Raw genomic sequence first — 18,606 nt, 5'->3', positions numbered from 1 at the left:
AACCAGATATGCAGACAGTGCTGGGTAAGCACTTAGGAGGATGCCACCGATGGGAAGGGGGAGAGGAGCAGGGGAGCAACTGCTAGGGCTGGGCACAGCCAACGGCACGCGCAAAAGTCTGGTGGTTCTCCAAGTGTGTTCCCAGACTAGTAGCATCAGCATTACCTGGGCACTTGTTGAAAACTCTAATTCTCGGGCCCCACTCTTGACCTACCAAGCAGAAACTCTGGGAGTAGGGACCAGCAATCTGTTTTATTAAGTCCTGCGGGTGATTCTGACATACCCTAGAGTTCGGTAACCACGGCTCTAGTTGAGGTCTGAGGATGCCTAGGATATGAGGGTGGAGAGAGAGGAACAAAGGCTTTGTGAAGGGCCTCAGATGCCAGTCAAAGGAGTTAGACTTTGCCCCGTAGCTGCGGCCTCCATGGTTTTTAAGCAGTGCTTGTGGCACTTAGACAATCTCTCCCAACTCGGCGTTTCTGGGAGCTCTAGCATTCTCTGCTTGCACGAGGGCGGAGAGCCAGCTGATTTCTGCGGGGCTGAGTCCCCCACCCCCACCCCCGACCCCAGGCGGCGAGCCAGAGAGAGGTCGGCTGCAGACCTCTCTGCCCCCTGGTTCCATAGGCTTGCCGTCCAGGAGGAGGTGAGCACACGCAGAAGCTGGGGCACTGACCAAGACGGGGAAGGGACAACCCGGGAAGCGGACCCGGCACGAAGCGCCAGCAAACCGCCCGACGCGCTGCGCAGCGGGGACCAACAGCTCGGTAGGCCCAGGCTCCGCCCCTGGCCCACCGGGCGCGGCGTTTCGGGCCTGCGGGCCCCGCCCCCCGCCCCGCCCCGGCGCGCGCCAGGCGCTCCTCCCTTGAGGGAAGCCGTCTCTGCCCGCGCCCGTGCGCGCGCCCGCGGCCGGGTTGCAGGGCTGGGCGCGCGCCCCTCGTCCCGGGCAGGAAGATGGTGGCGAGCGTGCGGGTGCAGAAGCTTGTGCGGCGCTACAAGCTGGCGATTGCCACGGCGCTGGCCATTCTGCTGCTGCAGGGCCTGGTGGTGTGGAGCTTCAGCGTCCTGGAGGACGACGAGCCGGGCGAGGTGCTCCGACGGCCGGGCGGGCAGGCGGGCAGGCCGGGCGCGGGGGCGCGCGGGGTCCTGGCGGGGATGCGGGCGGCCCCGGCCGGGGAAGTGGGGCACTGGCCGTTTGCGTGTCGCGCGCGGGCGGACGCCTGGCTCGGGGCCTCGGACCCCTGTGGCCCGGTTCACAGGCGGGCCCGGGGGCCTACTCGCGGGGGCTGTGCGTGACCCGGAGGACCGGGCCGCGGGCCGGCAGGGGCGCGGGGCGGGAGGAGGGGGTCGTGGTGGGGTGGTCTGCACCCCGGCGAGCAGTGAAGGTCAGGCGCGGGTGCGGGGGAAGCGGGGCCGGGAGGCGGGGCTGGGCCCGAGCCTGCTCGGAGGTGGGGAACCCCAGGCCAAACTTTCTGAAGTTGGGAGGGGGCGGGAGTGTGCGCGCCGTGGGCGGAGGACTGGGGCCGGGGGACCCCGAGCAACCGCGCCCAGCCGCCCCTCAGGGGCAGTAGCCAGTGAAGAAGTGGAGCCTGGGGGTGGAACTCAGTGTGGCAACTGAGGAGAGGGAGAGTGACCCCGAGGGAGAGAACTGGAGTGTCCCTGAGACGTGGCTTCCTCAGCCGAGGGTCTGAAGAACCTGCATGGGTCTTCAGGAGAGGATGGCGGGGGAATTGAGCTGCTGAGGGGGCCCCAGGACATTAGGGAATCGGGGACTCGCCCCCTCTGACTCTAAGGGAATGGGGACAGCAGCAGCTGGTTTAGCAGAACCCCAGGCCCTGGAGCAGGGGCAAACCCTGCTTAATCCCCAGGTCCTTGCTCTGAGGGTCTCACTCACTCATGGCTGATGTGGTTTCAGCTGGAGGCCCAGACATGCCTTCCCCAGTGTGGTCAGGAGGGTCCAGTGGTGTCTGAGACCATCGTGGAAGGTTGGCGAGGATAGGCCAAACCCTGGCCCTAAGCTGTGGGCCAGATGACAGGGCTTCCCTGCCCCCACCCCTTGCTTCTTGAGCCTCTAGGGCTCTGAGTCAGACACTCTGCTTGCTCCGTCCTCTTGGGCCTCTCCACCTGGCAGGGTGAAGGCCAAGGGAGGCCTGATGTCCTCTTCCCCTTCCTGCATGTGGGCATCTGGAAGGCCTGGTGTGGAGGCTGGGAGAATTGCTGCTTTCGCCTGTTTTGGGGAGAACCAAGAGACTAGGATGGTGAAGGGAGCTGGGACAGAGTCACATAAAACCATGACTCCAAAAGGAGCTGAGGTTGGGGTTGGAGGAGGCTGGCTCTGTGACATCCGAAGGGCGTGAGCTTGTTCTTTGTGGTCCAGTAAGTAGCAGGAAGGGGAAGAGAGTGTATGAAGATTTTTTGGGCAGATGAGACATTCTAAGATGGAAAGGGCTGCCAGGGAGTTAGGGACCCTCTGACCCTGGAATATGTGAGCGGAGGCCAGTGAGCACTCTGGCGAGGGGCATGGCAAAGCATCAGAGGCTTCCCAGAGACAGATCTCTGGATGGGATGAGAGATTGTCCAGGCCTCAAGGCCCTTGCTGCCCTACCTCCAGCCTGGGGTGGAGAACTGGTGCAGTAGAGTGTTTGGGATCCTGCCTCCCCACCCCTCCTCCAGCTTCCTAGCAGAACCTGATAGGGGAATCCCTGCACTAGAATGGGGAAAAGATCCTTGATGACCTATAGGCTGTGTAGTCCAAGCAGCCCTTGGGGCTTGGGCCCCTTCAGCAGCCACCTCAGTTGGACCATGCCACTTCATCATCCTGTGTCCTATTCCAGCACTGCTACCGGTAAGTGGTGTGACCCCTGGCAAATCGCCTAACCTCTTTTGCATCCTCATCAGTATCCGCGCCCCAAGGATGGGGACAATAATAGCATCTGTCTCGTTGGGTGATACCTGTGAAGTATTTGCAGGAGTTGCTGGCCCATGCTAAATCATCAGTAAATAACTCTTATTATTATTTCAGTACTGCACAGTGATAACAGGGATTCATTCAGTCAGTCAGTCATTCAACAAATATTTATTAAGTCCTCCTTCATACCAGGCACTGTGCTAATACTGGGGATACAGAAATAAATGTAACAGACGAGGTCTCAGCCCTCCGTGGGCAGACCGGGAGAGACTGACAGTGAAAAGGAAACAATAACAAGAGGGCTGGTTTAGATAGGTGGTTGGGGAAGGCTTCTGCAGGAATTGGCCTGTGAGTTGAAAGACCCAGTCAGCCTGGGGAAGAGGTAGGCAGAGTTCAGGAAGAAGGCCCTGAGGAGAATGGGCTTAGCTGGATGGCTTCAAGGAATGGAAAGGAGGGTGTGGTGTGATACCGGGAAGAAGGTTCAAGAGTTAGTCCAGGGCACATCCTAGAGACCGCAGTGAGGGGCTGGGGTTTTATTCTAAGTGGCTCTAAACTAAAGGGGTCTAAGCAGCGATGGGAGAGAGGTGCGTTTAAGAGGCACACTCTGCCCATCCGTGAGGGCTAGACTGGAGACCAGAGATGGCCATTAACATCCAAAGAGCCATTTTATGGTTTTCAAAGCTTTTACAAACATTGTCTCACTGCTTACTTTATGTACACATTTAGTTTTATTGTAACAAAGCAACTTGTACACTTTTTTTTTTTTTTTTTTTTTTGTGGTACGCAGGCCTCTCACTGTTGTGGCCTCTCCCTTTGCGGAGCACAGGCTCCGGACACGCAGGCTCAGCGGCCATGGCTCATGGGCCTAGCCACTCCGCGGCATGTGGGATCTTCCCGGACTGGGGCACGAACCCGTGTCCCCTGCATCGGCAGGCAGACTCTCAACCACTGCGCCACCAGGGAAGCCCCACTTTTTATTTTTATTTTTTATTTTTTTTATTTTTAAATTTATTTTTGGCTGTGTTGGGTCTTCGTTTCTGTGTGAGGGCTTTCTCTAGTTGCGGCAAGCGGGGGCCACTCTTCATGGTGGTGTGCGGGCCTCTCACTATCGCGGCCTCTCTTGTTGCAGAGCACAGGCTCCAGACGCGCAGGCTCAGTAGCTGTGGCTCACGGGCCCGGTTGCTCCGCGGCATGTGGGATCTTGCCAAACCAGGGCTCAAACCCGTGTCCCCTGCATTGGCAGGCGGATTCTCAACCACTGCGCCACCAGGGAAGCCCGCAACCTGTACACTTTTAACGTTTAAAACCGAGCATCATCTTTCCTTCCCAGTGAAACAAAAAGAAAAATTTAAAAATAAACAGGAACAGGGCTTCCCTGGTGGCACAGTGGTTGGGGGTCCGCCTGCCGATGCGGGGGACACGGGTTCGTGCCCCGGTCCGGGAGGATCCCGCATGCCGCGGAGCGGCTGGGCCCGTGAGCCATGGCCGCTGAGCCTGCGCGTCCGGAGCCTGTGCTCCGCGACGGGAGAGGCCGCGGCGGTGGAGAGGCCCGCGTACCAAAAATAAATAAATAAATAAACAGGAACAAAATTACAATAGAGAATGTCAATTGCAAATAACATCCTACAGGTTCTGCTGATTCTCCCATCCAGTGTCAGGGCTCAAGTCATCATTAGGAGAGAATTTTATTTTAAAAGTGTCATCTTAAACTGCAAGGATGTCCGTTAAACATCACAATTAAACATGCCAAAGGAGAAGCCATGTTGTCAAAATGCCCACTTAACCCACCCGCACATCTCAAACCCACCCTTTGCTGACCTTCTATAACCCCATTTTTTAAAGTTTTTTTTTCCTTTTTTTAAACAAGAGAAAGTAGACAGATACATGTTGGTAAATGCTAACTGTCCATATCACATAGAGACACAGTGTAATCTCTGAGCCCAATATACAGAGAAAGGAGGAAAAAAGCTAGAATTCTATGCACTACGACACAGGGGCCTAGCCCCCTCCAGCTTCCAGCAGAGCTAAGGCAGCAGAAGGTTTTTCTTTTTTCCCACAGAGCATGGTGGTGTTGATTCCATAAAGTTTTTGTTGAGACAGGAAGGGATAAAAATGAATTTGGAACAGAAAGGGGTAGAGATTCTTTTCCCACTGAATTCTGCTCAAGGTATTTCCCCCCAAAATAAGTTGTGAGCCATGGTATAAAAGAGAAAAGAGACCTCAAAAACAGGGCAACTGAACACAAGAGGAGAAGGAGGAAAAAAAAAAAAAAAAAAAAGACTGCATCTTGCTCCCAGGGACTGGAGAAAATTAAAAAAGGAAGGTTGGAATCCACCAGTGTTCCATTAGTCATCTTCTCCTTCATCTTCCTCTCCTTCCTCCCCCTCATCATCATCTGCATCTTCTTCTCCTTCATCCTCATCCCCTTCTTCATCAATATCTTCCAATCCTTCTTCCTCTTCATCATCATCATCTCCTTCCCCTTCCTCGTCATCCGTGTCCGGAACCAAGTAGTACTGTAATGGATTTGGCCAAGTATCATCTTTGATGAGCTCTCCTAACTCATCTGCACCTTTCCGGATTTCCATTTGATTTCAGTGGACTTTGAAGATGGATCACCACTCTCGTTCAGATGAAATTCTTTGGAGAGAACTTTATTTTCAAAGTAAGGGTTTTCATCAAAATAAAAATCTATTCTGTAACCTGATTTAATATCTTCAAATTCTGTCACTTCGACTCTCGTCAAATAATGCAGCGCCTCTTCATCCTCCTCCCGGAGCAGTGCAGACACTTGTGGGTGGTTGACAAATGTTGTTACCCCCAAATTTGGGATTTTGGCGATCAATTCCGACCTCTTCTGAAAAAATGGTTGGCGGAGTTTGTTATATTTCTGTTCTATGTTCAAAATCTCCTCACTGGCTTGTTCGTTAAGTCTGTCTATTTCATTTTGTACTTCATCAATATGTCCAGTTGCTTCTTGCTGTTCTTTTTGGAGGGGAGGCGGCGGCGGGCGGCCTGATCCCTCACTCATGCTCCGCGCTCCAGCTCGCTGCTCCGTCCCTCACCACTTACGTTAAACGCTCTGAGAAGTCCAAGGTGGTGGGGTGTGGGATAAGCATTGCTGTATTCTCTGTCTCCATGGCCCAGAGAAGGATTCCAAGGAGAAGCTGCAGAGTCAAGAAATGTCAGAGGACTTTGAATTCCTCCTCAGTGGGGAGAGGGGGCCTCGGAGGCCAGACTGCCTCCAGGCAGGTGTCTCAGGGCCAGTCCCCATCCTCAGTAATTAGAGGGGACTCTGACCTCAGGGGCGACCGGGGGCAGCTCCTCTAGGGGCACAAATATGGGCCCTGCTGCTGCACATATAGACATTCTTGGGGTGTTTATATGTGGTGGGGGCTGGCTGCCCACCAGGAGCCCCCCTCCCAGTTCTCACTGCGGCCTTCTGGTCTCCCAGCCCCCTCTGGGATTGTTCTTCTCAGGGTCAGCCAGCTCCCTGCTGCAGTGCAGGGCGCCAACATGCCCGTCTCCTCCCACATCCTATCCCCCACCACAGCGAGCCTGGCCCTGTGCCCTGCCGCCCTGACCAGCGTCCTCACTCGCTGATACTGACTTCCGTCTTGAGAGCCCACAGCTCCTCTGCCATCTCCACCCACCTAAGCTTGAGAATGTCTTCCTCTGACCACTGTGTGGCCAGGTCCGACATCACCAGGTTGATGTATGCTCAGTTCAGTGGGGCTGCAGCCACCTTTCCTGAGGGCTTTCCAGTCCAGTGTGCCCTCCCCAATGTGGGTAACAGATTGGGATCTGCTGCCTCCCCCCCACCTGCCCTCCCCTTTGCAGATATCTCTTCTCAGATGGAGATAGACACCCCTGGCTCTCACTGGGCACCTCCCAAGAGGGCTGGTTGGGGTGCCAGGGGAGGGGTGGGGCCCTGGCCCTAAGGCAGTTGCCGTGCTCTGACAGAGGAGGAGAGGGAGGTCCTAGGGAGGGGAGGGACAGGGAAAACTCAAACCGATGGTCCAAAGTATCTGAAGGCCTTTGCTTCTCTCCTAACTTCACTTTTGTCTCTTTCCTATTCTCCTTCCATTAATAATAATAGTAAGGATGACAGCATTTACTGAATGCTGAGCCTATGCCAAGAGCTTTTCATTCATTCACTCATTCATAAATTCATTCATTCAACAAATATTTATTGAGGGAATTCCCTGGTGGTCCAGTGGTTAGGACTCTGCACTTCCACTGCTGAGGGCACGGGTTTGATCCCTGGTAGGGGAGCTAGGATCCCACAAGCTGCACGGCACGGCCAAAAACTTTTTAAAAAGAAAATATACATATATATATATATATCTTGTGTCTCCCATTGCCAGACATTCTTCTGGGCTCTAGGAATACATCACTGAACAAAACAACAAACAGCTTTGTCCTCATGGACATTACATTCTTGTAAGGGGAGAGACACAGAATAACACAATATACATTTATACATGTAAATACATTATAGGATGAGAGAAGGTAATAAGTGCCATGGGAGAAACAAAGTGGAGGCTGAGGGAGAGCTGGAGTTTTAAATACAGTGGACAGGGTGGCCTTCCTGAGAAGATGCCACCTGAGCAAGGAATTGGAGGCAGGGGCTGTGGGGACATCTAGGGGAGAGCATTCCAGGCACAGGGGACAGTGAATCCAGGTGGGCTGGACGGACGCTGAGAAAGCCATCAAGGCCGGAGAGTGAGCATGAGAGGGTGGTGGGTGAGGTCAGGAAGGGTGGAGCAGAGGTGAGGGAGCCAGACACAGCTCGCGTAGCCTTTGTAGGTTCACGGGCTTTGTCCTCAGAGGGGGAACCATGGGTGGTTTCAAGCAGAGGAGTGGGGACCTGGGACCTGTTTTAAAGGAAACACTGGCTGCTGTGATGAGAGTGGACTATAGGAGGCCAGAGTAAGAGCAGGGGGCTTCCGGGCAGGGGTGGTAACGATGGAGGCAGTGAGAAGCGGTCCAATTCTGGATGTACTTTGAAGGGAGCCCCAACAGGAGGTACTGATGATGGAGTGTGAGGGAAACAAGAGGCGAAGTGACGCCCCTAAGTTTTGGGCCTGAGAGACTTGAAGGATGGAGAGGTCATTAACTGATATGGGGAAGACTGAAGAAGGAGCCTACTGGGGGAAGATAAGAAGTTCGCTTTTGGGTTTGTGGGTTGACAGGTCTATCGAGCTCCCAAGGGAGGCATCAAGGAGGCCGACAGTTAGACATTTGAAGGTTCAAGGGAGCGCTCCAGCCCAGAGAGAGAAATGTGGGAGTGGATGGAGTTAGGAGACTGAATGAGGTCACCTGGGGACCTAGGACAAGGCAAGGCCCCAGGGTGGCCTTGGGAGATAAGGAAGGGTCGGCCAAGAAGACTGATAAGGAGTGCCCACGGAGGCCACACCAGGGAAACACCAGGAGGGCATCCTGGAAGCGGAGGGAGGGGGGTGCTTCAGAGGCTGTGGTCCAGTGAGTCGTGCTGCTGGAAGGCCAGGCCAGAAGAGGACTTGCACAGAGAGTGTTGAGGGAGGAAGGGGACAGCTGGTGGCGCCACCTCTCTAGCTGCACTGTTTCATGCTCTGGCTCATTGGACACTCACACTTCCCTCCTGTATGTTAAAGCTGAGGGAACCTGCTCAGAGAAGGTAGGTAACAGTGGGGGAGTGGCAGAGCCGGCCAGGGAGCTCTGATGACTTCAGAGCAGTCACACAGTGCCCTTCACTCCTCCGTCCTTTCCGTGTTTCATCCACCTGACACCAACCAGACATCCTGTGTGCCAGCTACTCCGCCGGGCACTGGGGTAATGGGGCTGAAATGACAGCCTCTCCCCAAGGGGTTGGTTGGGTAGAAGAACGTCCCACCCTGGGGCAAACGGGATGGCTTCACACAAGGAGACTCAGGGCTGGATCTTGAAGGATGGGTGGGATTTGGTCAGGCAGGGAAGTGGCGGGGGGGCGTCACAAAAGGGGGACAGGGAGAGCTGGGAAGAGGGTGGGTATACACAATTTCGAGTGTGCCTGGGTTTGAGAAGAGGCTGTAGGAGCCAGGAAGCAGGGCTGGAGATATTGAGGCGCAGCATTCCGCTTTCCCTTCGAGATCCCCTGCCACAAGGAGCAGTGAGTTGCCAGCCTGCAGCTGCAGGTGCCTCAGGCTCTGTCTCAGCCATCCAGCCGTGGCCAGGCACCTCCTGGGCCACCCCCAGCAGTGGTACCGCGGCTCCCATCTCTAGGCTGTCTTTGCCCTGGAGCTTCCCACTAGGTGGTCGAGGCCCTCTCCAAGCCGAGCTGTCGTCTGAAGCTCTTCCTTCCCCCTCTTTGCACAGGTGTCAGGCCGGCTTGGCTATCTGAAGGCTTTCCCTGCTGCCTCCTGCTCCTGCTTCCTCATCTTCCAGAGTGTGACCCCCCCACCCCCCAGTGAACCCCTTGCACTCTGACTCTCTCTTGGTCTCTGCTTTCCAGAGAACCTGACCAGTAACGGGGTCTCAGATTTCACCTCTGTCCTCCCCACCAGCAAGACCCCTTTGCTCTGTTGTGGCCTCGGCACTCCCACGCGGAAATACTGTCGTCAGTAGAATGCTTTCCTTCTGAAGAGCACCGTCTCTTCCCAGCCTGGCCCGGGTGGGAGTGCTAGGTGGACACTCTTGTCTGCAGGGTCTTTGCATGTTTCTCTTATGATATATGTGGATATTCGTTTTCATAGTTGCTGAAAAAGAAAGTGGTATCTGAATCCAAAGCACAAAAGAGATTCAGTGCCCTGTGATCTGTGTGATCGTGGGGATGTGGGTGCGACGGTGCCTTCGGGGAGGACGACGTTTCCTCCGCTGGCTGGTCAGGGAGGCCTCCCAGCAGAAGTGCTCTTTGTGCAGAGCCCTCAGGCAAGCAGTACTTTCCTAGATCAAGGGTGGCAGGGGCTTCCAGGCCTGAGGCCCAGCAGGAAGCTGAAGGAGCTGGAGGAGAGTGACTGTCCCAGTGACTTGTGTCCGCCTATCTTTTACAGAAAGGAAGGCAGAAGAAGCCACGGCCGCTAGACCCCGGTGAGGGCTCCAAGGACACAGACAGTTCAGCTGGGCGGCGGGGCGGCGTGGGCAGAAAGCATGGGCGCTGGCGGGGCCGTGCTGAGAGCCCCGGCGTGCCCGTGGCCAAGGTGGTACGGGCAGTAACCAGCCGGCACAGAACCAGCCGGCGGATCCCCCCCACCCCGCCCCCAGAGGCCCCAGGCCGCCAGAACCTGAGTGGGGCAGCGGCCGGGGAGGCACTGGCTGGGGCGGCTGGCTTCCCACACGGAGACACAGGGAGTGTGGAGGGCGCCCCCCAGCCCACAGACAACAGCTTCACACCCAAGTGCGAGATCGTGGGCAAGGATGCTCTGTCTGCACTGGCCCGGGCCAGCTCCAAGCAGTGCCAGCAGGAGATCGCCAACGTGGTGTGCCTGCACCAGGCCGGGAGCCTCATGCCCAAGGCTGTGCCCCGGCACTGCCAGCGGGCTGGTAAGAGACTGGCATGGGCAGAGAGGTGGCAGCCCGGGAGGGGGCATGGCAGGGATCCTCACCTCCATTTCTCAGGGAGGAAAGCTCAGAGGGGCTCGCCTTGCTGCCCAGGTTGGGTGACGAGTGTACTAAGTGGCAGAGGTGGAGCTGGGGCCTAGGAGCAGTGGGCTCTAAGTGCAGGGCTCCTCCTTTGGAAGGCAGGCAGCCCCCTCTTCCCGTCTTGTCTCCACCCTGTGACCTGGGGCCAGACCTCACCGATGCCCCTGTTCTCTACTCTCAGGGAAGATGAGCCCCGGCATCCAGTGGGACGACGTTCGGGCCCAGCAGCCTGTGGATGGCCCCCCAGTACGAATCGCCTACATGCTGGTGGTCCACGGCCGCGCCATCCGCCAGCTGAAGCGTCTCCTCAAGGCTGTCTACCACGAGCAGCACTTCTTCTACATCCACGTGGACAAGGTACGTACTGTGGCCGGGGAGACCAAGGGCATCTGCGTAAGTAGAGCAGAGACTCAGCAGGTCATAGACAGACAGTGTCTCTGACCTGCTCGGGTGGCCCAGAGATAGGGGAACAGGGAATGGGGGAGCAGCCAGCACCAGGTGACATGGCGGCTTCAGAGCTGGAGCCCTGGCCTGTGCTCTCTCCATTCTGTGACACTTGTACTCTGCTCTGGGGTGGGGCGGAGTGGGAAGGTTGTAATGCTGGGGATCCATCTTCCACTGCTGAGTTTCCACCGCCACCTCCCCACTTCCCACAGCGCTCCAACTACCTGCACCGAGAGGTGGTAGAGCTGGCCCGGCAGTACGATAACGTGCGGGTGACGCCCTGGCGCATGGTCACCATCTGGGGCGGAGCCAGCCTGCTGAGGATGTATCTGCGGAGCATGCAGGACCTGCTGGAGGTGCCCGACTGGGCCTGGGACTTCTTCATCAACCTCAGTGCCACTGACTACCCGACCAGGTGTGGGGTGGTGCTATGAGCCCTGCAGATGGGAGGGGGGCACGTCGAGGCATTCGGGGTTCAAGGGTCCTGATGGACTCCTTCCCTCCCCCAAGCCTCATTCTGGGATCTGCATAGCTCAGACGTGGCCCCTTGGCCCTAGCAATGTTTTAGAGGAGGAGCTGGTGAAAGATGATGTGAGGTTTGAGAGTGACAAGAGGTGGGGAGGAGGAGGACCCAGAGGTCTGTACTGGGGGTCATGGGTCAGACAGCAAGGGGTGGAAGAAGAATGGGGTGGTCTTCCTCAGGGGCCTCAGATGCCCACCACCCCAGAGCATCAACCTGGAGTAGGTGACTTGGTCAGGACGACTCTCAGTGAGAAAGGAAGGGGCCAAGGAGTAAAGTCAGTCACTCTCACACACGCTCCCCACATCCCATTTCCTCTCCAGGACCAACGAGGAGCTGGTAGCTTTCCTGTCCAAGAACCGGGACAAGAATTTCCTCAAGTCGCATGGCCGGGACAACTCCAGGTGAGGGGCCGGGGGAGGAGGCCCTGGTCCTGGGGTCTTGCCACAAGCCCTCCCACACAGGGGGGCTCTGTGGCCCCAGCCTTGGGTTGCAAAACCTCCAAACCAATCACAGATTAAGGAGCGCTAGTTCCTGGAAGGATGAGAGCCTGGATCCCACCCTGCAAAACCCTCAGCCACGGGCCCATCTGCCTCCCACAGGTTCATCAAGAAACAGGGCCTGGACCGGCTCTTCCATGAGTGCGATTCGCACATGTGGCGTCTGGGCGAGCGGCAGATCCCAGCGGGCATCGTGGTGGATGGCGGCTCTGACTGGTTCGTGCTAACGCGCAGCTTCGTGGAGTATGTGGTGTACACAGACGACCCGCTTGTGGCCCAGCTACGTCAGTTCTACACGTACACGCTGCTCCCAGCCGAGGTGGGTGACCGGGCCCGCACCCAGGCCAGGAGGGCGCACGGTGGGTGCCCCGGCTCACCCTCCACCCTGCCTTGTCACCCGCAGTCCTTCTTCCACACGGTGCTGGAGAACAGCCCAGCTTGCGAGAGCCTCGTGGACAACAACCTGCGGGTCACCAACTGGAACCGCAAGCTGGGCTGCAAGTGTCAGTACAAGCACATCGTGGACTGGTGCGGCTGCTCCCCCAACGACTTCCAGCCGCAGGACTTCCTACGGCTGCAGGTGCTGCCCTGTGACCCCCAAGCTCTGCCCCTTGATAGGGCCTCACCCCAGCTTTCGCCAGGTGCTTTCCCGTCAGAAATGATCCACGGTGGTCCAACCAGAGAATCTGGGGGCCCCTCCCTGGGAGCAGCCCTCAGGGGTCGGGGGCTACACTGGCAGCAGGAAAGGCCCTGGGAGGCTGATCTCCAGGCAGTGCCGGGAAGGGCGGCTCCCCTGCTGTGCTCTCTGGGACCTCCAGACCCCTTCACCCTCCTTGCCTCTCTCGCTCCAGCAAGTCTCCAGACCCACCTTCTTCGCCCGGAAGTTTGAGTCGACTGTGAACCAGGAGGTATTGGAAATCCTGGACTTCCACCTATATGGCAGCTACCCCCCCGGCACTCCAGCCCTCAAGGCCTACTGGGAGAGCACCTATGACGTGGCCGATGGCCCCAGTGGGCTCAGTGATGTCATGCTCACTGCTTACACCGCTTTCGCCCGCCTCAGCCTGCGCCACGCCGCCACCGCTGCGTCCCCACTGGCCAACCCACTCTGCAGGTGAGACCTCCTTCTGACATTTTGCAGACCCCCGGTGTGTAGTGCCCTACGAGGAGGCCAATCAGAAAGAGACAGCCCCTGCCGCCAGGGAGCCCCCAGTCTGAAGCAGGGAAAAACGCAAACAAAACAAAGGGGGCAAAAGCCAGGCACATAGGATCTGTGGGTATGAGATCTGGGGCGAAGAAAGCACCTGGGGATGGGACACCCCAGAGCCCCCTCCCTGGGACTCCAGGCCAAGCCAGGTGTGCTGATGGCATCTCCCTTTCTCCCTGCTGGAACCTTCTTAGGTTTGAGCCCAGGGGCTTGCCGTCCAGCGTGCACCTGTATTTCTATGACGACCATTTCCAGGGCTACTTGGTGACGCAGGCGGTGCAGCCCTCAGCCCAGGGGCCGGCAGAGACGCTTGAGATGTGGCTGATGCCCCAGGGGTCGCTGAAGCTGTTGGGGCGCAGTGACCAGGCCAGCCGGCTCCAGAGTTTGGAGGTGGGACAGGTCCTCCCCTTGCCTTCTCCTGTCCCCCAGCAAGACTCGGGGTAGTGGGGAGAGAGGGACAGACACTAAGGGAGGGCTAAGGACTGGGTTAGGCCTTTCAGAAATGGATTCACGGGTCTTCTTTCCCAGTGATGGCAGCCTTGGGATGCACAGAGGACATGCAGTCAGCAGGGAGGGGCTTTGGTTCCACTACAATGCAAGCCCAGTCTTCTAAACTCCAGGGATTTTCTGCTAAAGGGACTTGGACATTCCAGTCGGGCCAGAAGATTAGGCTTTTGAGGGGCTCCTTAGCGTGGGGGTGGTCTCTGGGCAGGGCTTCGAACCTCATCTCTGTCTTACTGCCCCCAAAACTTCAGAGCAGGTCAGAACAGGAGCCTAGAATGAATCTCAGAGCTTAGTAAAGAAATCCTAGTCTGAGCCCATCGTTTTGCAGATAGGGAAACAGGACCAGAAAGAGACAGTGACTGGCCTGAGGTCACACAGGAGTTAGAGGTAGCAGCAGGTAGAGAGGACTTTACCCCGGCTCCTGCCCAGCTGCCTCCTTTCCTACAGGTTGGCACCGAGTGGGACCCCAAAGAGCGTCTTTTCCGGAATTTTGGGGGGTTGCTGGGGCCGCTGGACGAGCCTGTGGCCATGCAGCGCTGGGCCCGAGGCCCCAACCTCACAGCCACTGTGGTGTGGATCGATCCCACCTACGTGGTGGCTACATCTTACGACATCGTGGTAGACGCGGAAACCGAGGTCACGCAGTACAAGCCCCCACTGAGCCGGCCCCTGCGGCCAGGGGCCTGGACTGTTCGACTGCTTCAGTTCTGGGAACCCCTGGGTGAGACCCGCTTCCTCGTGCTGCCCTTGACCTTCAACCGCAAACTACCTCTCAGGAAAGGTAAGGATCTAGTTCCCAAATGATGCCCAGGAGCCAGGCCGAATAGAATTTGCCAGACAGGTGACCCCAAGAAGCTGACCATCGAGTAGGGGAAGGGGACATGTGTGGCCTTGATCATTCATCCGTAAGCATCCCAGGGCCTTGCACTATGGTGTGGTGCTTCGGAGGCCGACTTGGCTCTAGAACACAGCTCTGACACTTTAATTGGGCTTTTATCCTTGGCAAATTACTTGGCCTTCCTGAGCCTCAGTCTTATTACATGTAAAGTGAGAGTAATACAACTGTTAGACACCTCCTGGGTGCATGGAACACAGATCCACTCAAACTAGCTCCAGTGAAAAAGGGGAAATTATTGGAAAAATGCAGAGCTCTCCCCCACGGAACCTAGGAAATGACTCAGGTCCCACTGGGACCTAGAGGTGCTTTCTGTCTCTCTGGGGCCACCTTGTCCCTCATCCTGTGCTCTGTGTATCAGCCTCAGGCTCTGGTTTCTCAGTATATTGATACATGGCCTCTCAGTGCAACAGAGACTGACCAGGGCCTCTTGGTCTACAAGTTCCACATTCTTAGGACAGCAAATCTGAATGGCCATCCTCCCAGTCCATTGGTAGCCAGGTGGGCAGGGTCACATGGCCCTCCACCCACTTGGCTAAGGATAAGAGAGCAGACTCCGAACACAGGCATAGGCTGCAGCTTCCTGCAAGGGGGCCCTAATACAAGTAACTGCCCCCTGGGAGATATTAGGAATGAGTATGTGGGTAAAAGTGGCTGGTATATACTAGGCGCTCAATAAGTAGGTAGATGTTTCCTTCTTCCAGCCATATCCTATCACAGAGAAGGTGGGTCAGAGCAGAGGTAACCCAGAGGAGGACGGGGTGCTGGGGTGGGGCAGCGGCTGAGGCGGTTCAGAACAGGCAAGCTGTGGCCTGCTCTCCTAGGACTCATAGCCTGATGGAGGAGACGGGGCGGGGGAGGCAAGCTTGACAGCAGGAGGGCACTGGAGCTGAGCCTTGAAGGAGCTGGATTTTTATAGACAGAGAAGGGTATTCTAAACTGAGGGGACAAAGTTAGCAGGTGTCTGGTGCGTGAGGGGAACAGAGGGTGGAGGGGAGTAGGATGCCAGGGGGTGGTGGGAAGGAAGGCTGGCAAAGTAAGCAGGGCGCCACGGCTGGAGGGCCTGAGTACTAGGCTTCTGAGGGCTCTGGGAACCACTAGAGGTGGTTGAGAAGGGGCATGGGTGACACAAACCAGACCATTACCAGAAAGTAACCTTACTTTCTAAGGTGCCTTGAACCCACTGTTTTATTTAACCCTCAAGTCAGGAATTCAGGGATTACTGTCTTGATTTTGTAAAACTAAGTTTTACAGGCACAGAAAATTCTGTGGATTAGCCCAAAGTCACTCAGCAAGATGCAGCTCTACCACTGAGTTGCAGCAGGAACTGGGGTGCCCAGACCTGACTCCCAGGGTCTGGCCTTCATGGAATCATTTGGGCGGGGCATGCTTACTCCTGCTCTGTGCCCCCAGATGATGCCAGCTGGCTGCACGCTGGGCCACCCCACAACGAGTATATGGAGCAGAGTTTCCAGGGACTCAGCGGCATTCTGAACCTGCCTCAGCCAGAGCCCGCAGAGGAGGCTGCCCGGCTGCATGCGGAGCTCACGGGCCCTGCGCTGGAGGCCTGGACAGATGGGGAACTAGGTGGCTTCTGGTCTGTGGCCGGACTGTGTGCCATGGGCCCCTCTACCTGTTCCTCCCTGGAGCTCTGCAGACTGACCAGCTGGAGCTCTCTGTTCCCCGACCCCAAATCAGAGCTGGGGCCTGTCAAACCAGATGGACGACTCAGGTAGCAGGGTCCCAGCCAGCGCCTCCGGAGGACCCGGGGAATTGCACCTTACAGACGATGGAGGGATGTCCCCTTCATATGCAAGAACCAGAGGCCCAGGCAATAGACCCGTGTCAGCCATCAAGAACTGTAGACGGCAGGGAAGGTGGGCTTAGTATTTACCACCGCAAATGGCTCTGCTGGGGACCAGGATGTTCGCAGGCACATGGGGTGAAGGGCTTCAGCTTCCACAGCCCACTCTTCCTCACCTTCCCCTCTAATTTTTTTTTTTTTTTTTTTTAAGAAAAATGGGTAGTGGGGGGATGAACTGGAAACAAAAGATGTGCAATAGGGCTCAGAGCAGCCCCAGGAAGTGGGCCATGGCTCTGGGGAGCAGGGGCCTGACGAGCCCATCTGCTGCTGCTCTGGAGGGGGCTGGGCCTGCCTCGCTCTCCAGGGCTTCATCCCCCAGCCTTGGCCTGTGCTGCTAACTGCTGAGGCTCTGCAGGGGTCCAAGTGCTATGCCAGGCTCTGAGGCCTGGAGAACAGGTGATTTAGGGGAGCACCGCAGAGCTGGAATCTAATGGGTCAGCCTCTCCTCTTATAGCCAGGGGACCATAGAAGAGGCGGTGGGGTTGGCTCTAGGGCTTTCCAGCATCCCCTGCCCCTTGATGGGAAAGCAGGGCACCAGGGCCTACTGAGACCATTGCGGAGTCTCCCAGGTACCCAGAACTGCAAGCAGGGCCTGGGGCGAGCCCTCATGAGCAGCATGGGAAGAAGACTCTGCCAGGGCTCTCAGAAGAACCTGGAGTAGCATTGTGCCTGAAGCTCAGTGTGAAGTCTGAAATATGCAACAGAAGAAATATATCTCTATCTCTCTCAACTGAGCCTCTGTGTTTTTCCTGCTGGGTGTCAGACAGCCATCACTGTTGGGCCCTCTTCTCCGAAAAGTCTTGGCTGGTACTTTGGCAGAAGGCGGAGGTCTCATTCCCCCGAGTGGGAACAGTTTAGAATCCATCAAAGAGCTAGAAGGGACACAAGAACCCATCTAATCCAGATCCCTCTTTTTCTGAGGGGTAAACAGGCCCAGAGAGGCTCAGAGACTTCCTCATTGTCACCCAGTGGGCCAGCAGGAGACAGTTCTTCAGAGTCCTGACACGGCACTTCCTCCCTTGCTGCCAGGCCAAGGCAGAGGCTTGCGTCTCCGTCTTTGGAGTCACCAGGGCCCATCCCAGAAGCCCTCGCTGTTTCCTGCCCAGTTCTGAGTTACGGGGCAGCCCCAAGAACGGAAGCAGTCCCAGCCAGGGCCTGGTAGTTACCATTGCCCCATTTACGAACAGGAGCAGTGGTGGCATGGGTTCCTAGCCGCTGCCTTAGGGCCTGGGAGGGCCATGTTGGAGAGGTTTGTCCAGCCTCCCTCCATTTCTCAAGCCCTTTCTCCCCTCCCACTTTTCCGCCAATGTCAGCCATGGCTCAGTATCAGTCCTTCACACCTTACTTAGTGTGGGAGCAAAGGTGAAGGCTTCTTAGACCTTTAAAATCACCCTATCAGCCAGTCACGCTGACCCGGTCAGCTCAGCTTGGGAAACAAAGGGATCAGATCCAGCCCAGGCTGCCACGTGTCAAGTTTTTCAAGTTGCCAGGAGAGGGCACCCCTGACCACCAGTGGCAGCGTTGGCGTTTCGGTTTGTCCAGCCCCTGTGCTGACCTTGCGTGGAGTATCTCATTTCATCCTCACAGCCCTTTGAGGCAGGCAATTTTATTATTTTCCTTTAGCACACCAGGAAACTGAAATGATGAACCCAAAGTCAAAGCTGTTGGTTGGTGGCTGCCGGCTTCAGGTGGAGGCAGGAGGACCCCACGCCACTCTGTCACTGCATTCTCCTGCTGTCCTAAGGCAGGTAACGAGGAAGGCGCTAACGGCAAGCACTCCAAGGAAATACTGTTTGGGTTCAAGGGCTGAGATGATTGCTTTTTTCTGGCTCCTATTTTATAGAACACCTGAAGTTCTAATCTGGTTCTCTACAAGTTTTTTGTTTTCAGCCTTTAGATCGATTAAACAAAATTAATAACTGTTTAGCGTATCAGGCACAGGCAGTAAATATCAGAGCATTTAGACTCTGCTGACTAAGGATTCACAGACCAGCCAGCAGGCTTAACCCAGGCTGTGGCTATGCAGTTGCTGGGCCAGCACAACTGTTTCCAAAGTCTTATTTTTGGAACTTAGGTGGGACATGCCCTCTGTTTCAGCCCCTGCCACTCCCATCCTACTACACCAGGTCCCAGTCACCTGCTGTGACCATTATGAGGCTAGCCCAGTG

At 56.5% G+C, this 18,606-nt stretch overlaps 1 protein-coding gene and 1 pseudogene across 1 annotated transcript; one reads left to right on the top strand and one right to left on the bottom strand.

Moving 5' to 3' along the window:
• Positions 1 to 891: 891 nt before the first annotated feature.
• On the top strand, positions 892 to 17,168 carry XYLT2 (xylosyltransferase 2). The gene is made up of 11 exons (XM_067714822.1): positions 892 to 1,086; positions 9,916 to 10,405; positions 10,686 to 10,861; positions 11,161 to 11,363; positions 11,792 to 11,872; positions 12,071 to 12,287; positions 12,372 to 12,548; positions 12,820 to 13,082; positions 13,370 to 13,565; positions 14,127 to 14,460; positions 15,988 to 17,168. Exons 1-11 carry the CDS (start codon positions 952 to 954, stop codon positions 16,308 to 16,310), a joined length of 2,595 nt encoding a protein of 864 aa, XP_067570923.1. The 5' UTR covers positions 892 to 951; the 3' UTR covers positions 16,311 to 17,168.
• Positions 5,165 to 5,988, bottom strand: LOC137211997 (protein SET-like; annotated as a pseudogene).
• Positions 17,169 to 18,606: the final 1,438 nt, after the last annotated feature.

This window comes from Pseudorca crassidens, chromosome 19 (assembly GCF_039906515.1).
Source record: "Pseudorca crassidens isolate mPseCra1 chromosome 19, mPseCra1.hap1, whole genome shotgun sequence".
Taxonomy (NCBI): Eukaryota; Metazoa; Chordata; class Mammalia; order Artiodactyla; family Delphinidae; genus Pseudorca; species Pseudorca crassidens.
The sequence above is the reverse complement of the archived record's forward strand: the minus strand, read 5'-3'. Positions and strand labels throughout refer to the sequence as shown.

Excerpts from the sequence above, each read along its gene's own strand:
- XYLT2 (XM_067714822.1), top strand. The coding sequence starts at position 952 with ATGGTGGCGAGCGTGCGGGTGCAGAAGCTTGTGCGGCGCTACAAGCTG. Across the intron at positions 10,862-11,160 it reads TCTACATCCACGTGGACAAG|CGCTCCAACTACCTGCACCG; the intron begins GTACGTACTGTG and ends CACTTCCCACAG. Across the intron at positions 13,083-13,369 it reads CTGGCCAACCCACTCTGCAG|GTTTGAGCCCAGGGGCTTGC; the intron begins GTGAGACCTCCT and ends GAACCTTCTTAG.